At 33.8% G+C, this 6,000-nt stretch overlaps 1 protein-coding gene across 1 annotated transcript; it reads left to right on the top strand.

Moving 5' to 3' along the window:
- The first annotated feature begins 4,369 nt into the window (after positions 1-4,369).
- LOC105776400 (hypothetical protein) lies at positions 4,370-5,476 on the top strand. The gene is made up of 3 exons (XM_012599033.2): positions 4,370-4,525; positions 4,980-5,099; positions 5,187-5,476. Exons 2-3 carry the CDS (start codon positions 5,006-5,008, stop codon positions 5,327-5,329), a joined length of 237 nt encoding a protein of 78 aa, XP_012454487.1. The 5' UTR covers positions 4,370-4,525; positions 4,980-5,005; the 3' UTR covers positions 5,330-5,476.
- The last annotated feature ends 524 nt before the right edge of the window (positions 5,477-6,000 follow it).

Below are 6,000 nucleotides of genomic sequence, written 5' to 3'. Positions count from 1 at the left end.
TAGTCAATCTTCTAAACAGAGTCGATTCCTTCATTCCTCAACACTATTCTCCTTGCCCCACTTTAGTAATTGATAACCCATTTTCTTCAACTTACTCAGTACACCTCCAGATTCCTCTTCCCACCATCTCCTAATCATACCTTCAAACGAGCCCTCTAAACACCACTTGGCCTCAAATCGAAAAGACTTCTCATACTTGTTCTGATGGTTCCCTACTCCCTCTTGAGTATCCAGAAGAAGAGGGCAATGGTCAGAAAACGAGTGGCTCAAATGTTCCAGTCGATACCCAGGAAAAGTATTCATCCAATTCAGTGAAGCAACACCACGATCCAGACGTTCCCTTATATTAGTCGATGCAAATCGCCCTCGTTCCCATGTGAACCATCTGCCAACAAAACCTAAATCATTAAGGCAACAGTCTTCAAGAACCCCACGAAAATCCCTCATCTGCCCAAATGGTCTGAGTCGACCACCCTTCTTCTCAAAGGAATCCATAATTTCGTTGAAATCCCCCATCACCACCCAAGGCAGATCTTGATCTTGATGCAACTGGTGTAGCAAATTCCACGAATCACCTCTGCGTCTTTCATCTGGGTGTCCATAGAAACCAGTGAATCTCCAAATATTTCCACACTCATTATCATGAACTTCAACATCAATGTGATAGGAAGAGAAACTTTTAAGCTTGACCAACATATTTTCTTTCCAACCCAACGACAGACCCCCTTTCGTACCAACTGCACCAATATCGATGCCATTCTCAAAATCACACTTCAATCTTACAAACTCCATTTTCTTTGAACATAATTTTTTCTCTATGAGAAACAAAATTCGGGGATTAATTGCTCTTAACTTGTTTTTGAGCCTTATAATCGTTCGTGGTCTCCCCAAACCACGAACGTTCCAACTTAGGATTTTCATCGAGCCCGGCTGCTCTGATTTTCAGAGCTAGCCGAAACATTCATAGATCCAGATCCCTCATTAGATTCCCACAGAACGCGTGATCTCTCCACTATTCGCTAATGCTTTTTCCCCTCAGACAACTCTAATGGCTCATTTTCCTCCTCTAAATCCAACTCCTTCCCCCTGAACGATCCCATTTGCAGTCAAATTATCTATACACCCATCACGCTTCTTAACAACTCTACCACCACCTTGAATTGGATCAGGACCTAAAGGGATTAGATTAGGATTCAATTTTCTACCAAAACCCCTTATACTACCATACATGACACCTGCTGAATTTTCCTCACTAAACAGAGATCCATCTATTGCTCGCAGCCACCTGCTTACCGCCATATTCCGACGCCTAACCACTGCACGCAACCATAGATCCCAGCCAAAGACTATTTTTGATGGTTCAACAGTCAGTCTAACAGGACAGTAACTTTCCTCGTGCCCCAGTTTTCCGCAAATAAAGCAAAATAAACTTAATTTCTCATACTTAAACCTAGCATAAACCACCATAGATTTCCCTATCAAAACTTTCTTTTTTCGCTTCAGCGGGGTAGCAACATTTAAACAGATACGAATACGCATATAATGTTGAATTCCCAAAGTCGGGATGGACGCATCATACTCAATAAACCTGGCACAGAAATCACCAAACTGTTTGGCCATCGAAACACTCATCAATCCCGGCAGTAAGTCATGAACTTGGATCCAAAACTTCGAGTGATTTAATTCCATCACCGCTGGGTTCCCTTCAGCAGGTACTTTTTGCAAAATAAGTAAATGAGTATTAAAAAACCATGGAGTCCCCGTAATAACCCTTTCAATATCGATCTCATGAAAAAATTGGAAAAGATACCGTTTTTCTCCTATCTCCTTTATACAAATCCCTCCTATTGGATGCCAAAGATCTGCCAACGTGTTGCGTAATAAGATCTGCCAACGTGTTGCGTAATGACGGGAAGTGAACAACACTATCTGTTAGACACCGCCCCACCAGGCAAAGTTGATTAACACGACCCACCGCTCTTTCATCCTCTTGAAAAGCATCCTCCTCATCATCCATCAAATTCAAATTCTCCATTGCTTCTTCCATTTCACCTTTTGCACCTTTACAGCCGAATAGAAAGCGACTTAATCCATAAAACAAACAGATCTGCAACTAACGAATTGAAGAATCTCAGATGCAGAAACAAAGAACAAAGAAACGTGCCAATACGGCAGACAGAATCCCGTGCCAATACGGCAAACTCTTTTTTTTTATATAGCCTAGTATTATTGAAAATTGTATAACACAAAACTTTAACTATAAGCTTTCTTATGTCATTCCTTTAATAGAAGAATCTCCTAAAAGCCTCAAAAATTGTTAAGAGTTTGGTTCTATTTATAGGTAAAAACATTGGCATAAAAAACACCTAAAATGCTATACAATCCAAAACAAAATAAAGGGAAGATGAAATGAAACTATTTATTTTTCAAATAAAATCAAAATATTTCATATTTTTATTTTGAGGGAAATTCATTTTCATTTAATTTTTATTATTCGGTCTATTTTGCAACAACTCCACGTAACATTTCAAGTCTTTTTATACACAACCTTTCATCTACAAATAGAGTCAAGCTCTCAACAAATTTTCTAAGGAGTTTTTCCTTTGAAGATATACTCACAAAGAGATTATAGTATAGTTAGAGTTCTGTGTTATTTATATATATATAATAAGAAAGGGAGGAAAAAATCAAAATGGTAAGCTAATTCGATATCAATAGGAGTCTATATATAAAACGAAATTTGTCATTGTCTCTTTTCGATCTTGAAGAAATTAATTGATAAAAAATTTATATTAAACTTGACACTTATTAGTATCGAGATACTCGTAAAAAGTGTATTAGGAGAAATAACTTTCCTATAATTTATTTTAATAAATAATATAAAATCTGTAATATCAAAGTCCTAACAACTTTCAAACATGCATTCTTTTTATTTGTATGTTTTCGATTTGAGCATAAAAAGCGAATTAAACCAAATTAATGTAAAGGAATTAAATCCCAAATTTTAACATAGTTTAAGAGTAAAAATAGAATTAGACTGTTTTTAAAAATTAAAATTAAAAAGAAAATACCGAATTACCCTAGATGTTGCTAAGATATATTCAAATTCTAAATTGATGTCTCAAATTTAAAACGTTTTAATTAAGTTACAAAATTATCAGTATCCCTCTAATCATGTTTTTCCATCAGCCATTTTATTAATTTTTGAGTAAACTACAAAAATAGTCATCCAGCTATGTATTTAGTTCTATTTTGGTCTCCCACCTATTAAGTTTCTCGATTTAGTCACTCCCCCGTTGAATTTTTAGAATTAGAAGTAAAGTGATAAATTTCATAAACATTAAGGATTAAATTTGTTGAACTTTTAGATTTGTGTAAATATTGGAGCGCTAAATTTGTTATTAGACCAATAAAAAAGTTTCATACCACCTTTTCCTCACTCATCTAACGATAACTAATGAAAGAGCAAGTAAAACATTTGATTTCGAAAATATGAGTTACTAAATCGAAAAAATTAAAGTTATGACCAAAATAGAACTAAAGACATAACTGATTTGACTATTTTTAGAGTTCACCCTTAATTTTTCTATTATATGTTTATTAATGACATATCAAAATCTCAATGCCACACATCTCTCTTTTTTCATTATAGGTTCTGAATTTTGATCATATATACTATTTTTAACATAATGTTTAGAACTACTCATAGCCTCTCTCCAACCCATAAAAGGAGGATAATACGCTTCAGTGCACTCAAACTCACATCCTTCTACATTGGCAACAAAACTCATGTCAATCAACCTAAGACTCAATCGACCCCTTTATTCTTTTTTCATAATAAACACATAAAATAATTTTTATAAAATTAATAAATTAATATATTTTAATAAATAATTTGAAATTTAATTTAAATTAATATATAAATTATTAATTGTATTATGTTTTTTTATAAAAAGAAAATTAAAAATATTTTAATAGAATTAATGCAAATAAATAGTTTTTAATTAATTATAAATTTTAAAAGTAATTTAATTATAACATATAAACTATTTATTTATAAAAAAATAATAAAAGATTACTGAAAAAATAATAATAAAGTATAAAAAATTTGTGTACCAACTAGATGGTAACACATCTCCCCCAAAGACATATAACAGAAAATGGAATCGCTACCGTATGGACTTGATTGGAACAGTATGATAATTTGGACTCAATTAAAATATTTTAAAATGTTGAGACTAATTTAAAATCTGACCCCATAGTGTGGGGACGTTTAGTGAAATTATTTCAAAAGAAAAAGTTCAACGGGCAGTCAAGGGACAAAAAGGGGAAAGGAGCTAAATAATCAGGTTATAAATACTAAAGGCCGATCTAGGGTTTTCCAGAATGCCTTTGAGAGAACAGAGCGAAGTTTATTATAAGCAGTGCCGCTCTTGTTCCGTTGCCGGCAGAAATCAAACCCTAAAATAATTCCTTTCGGTTTTTTGCAAGTAAATTTTCTTACTCTTGCAAGGTTCTCAGAAAGGTAATTATACATTCCATGAGATTTTCAATTTTTTATGTTAATGAAGTGTGTGTTTTTCCTTTTGAAAAGACGATCTTTTTATCGTTCTTGAAGAATTGGCCGTTCCAAATGAGTTCTTGCTTAGTAAAAAAATTGACGTGAGAATTCAATTTCACCCGGCCTAGATTAAGTTTTTATGGGGCAGCCTCAAGAATTTTCATGTTTTGTGATTATTCTCATGTTTATGTTCAGAGAAACTGCCCTAAATTTATTCTCATTTTCTATTTTTATTTATTTATTTAATCTTGAATAGTTATTCGACTGAGGAGTTTGATTCTTTGCTCTGTAAACAAATTCACTACTTTCTTCCTTGGAAATGAATTGATCTTTAGGCGATTTACAAAGAAGCCAAACCTTGTTCCCCTCAGTTTTTAAATTGGACATTAGATATTGAAGCAATGTTTTCTTTTCGAAGGGAGAGAATCAGTTGTGGTTCTCTCCATGGATTTGCAGGGCTTCCTGCTTCGTGCTCGAGTGCTGAAGCTTTATAGACAAGCTCTACGGGCTGCTCGAAAGGCTCCTCATGATTCTAGAGGTGAAGATCTTATTGCTTGAATTGGATTGTGAGTTTTAAAAACCAAGTTTTAGTTTGCATTGCCTGAAAAGAAATGGGTTTATGCAGCTGAGTTGAAACAGGTCATTAGACAAGAGATGGAGACCAATCGAGATTGCAAGGATAGGCAAAAGATTCGCTTCCTGATTAGTGAAGGAACCGAGAGACTGAAAGGTCTGACTGAGATGCTTGGTATGCAGGGACATTGCTAGTTCAATGAAAGCTGCCTGCTGCTTTGGTATCTTAAAACTCTGATTTTGTAGAATAGACTTCATTCTCCACAAGTTAACCAATTTCATAAATTTACTTCTTCCATGAATATAAAATTTTTATTTAATTATAGTTTATTGAGGTGGCAATGTGGTGCTTTTTTATTGGCTAGGGCAGGATCAATTTGGATTATGGAATGAAGTTAAGTACCTAAAAGGGCACAAATTGTTATTAAGAAATATGTCATAGAAAACACATTGATACCTAAAATGGATTTCAAAAGCTTATGATATCAATTATGAAGAGTATAAGGAGTAAAATATGGAAGGCATGCATGCTTAAATGAATAAAGCATATAGGTAGGCAAGCAAGAAGCATTCGTTCAGTAAGTATACTTGATATCATTCATTTACACCGTGTTTGAACATGAAATTCTAGGAGGCTATATGACATAGAAAATGATATCCAATCAATAATATAATAATGTGAGCATCCAATGAATACCAAAGAAAGTGTGATGTGAGGGAGGTGATCATGACATGTCAATAGAAGTAGTATACACAAAATATGTCATGACAAAGGCATATAAAAGATATACCGATAAAAGGAATACTAAGTCATGTGTTCCAAGTGTAGTTGTATATCTAAACTTAATTCTAAGTTAAATCCTAAA

The sequence above is a fragment of the Gossypium raimondii genome, chromosome 1 (genome assembly GCF_025698545.1).
Source record: "Gossypium raimondii isolate GPD5lz chromosome 1, ASM2569854v1, whole genome shotgun sequence".
Classification (NCBI taxonomy): Eukaryota; Viridiplantae; Streptophyta; class Magnoliopsida; order Malvales; family Malvaceae; genus Gossypium; species Gossypium raimondii.
This window is presented reverse-complemented; position numbering and strand designations above follow the sequence as displayed.

What these genes read in the sequence shown, in the direction of transcription:
- LOC105776400 (XM_012599033.2), top strand. Translation starts at nt 5,006, where the DNA reads ATGGATTTGCAGGGCTTCCTGCTTCGTGCTCGAGTGCTGAAGCTTTAT. An exon ending in GGCTCCTCATGATTCTAGAG is followed by an intron (nt 5,100 to 5,186) that starts GTGAAGATCTTA and finishes GGGTTTATGCAG; the next exon opens with CTGAGTTGAAACAGGTCATT.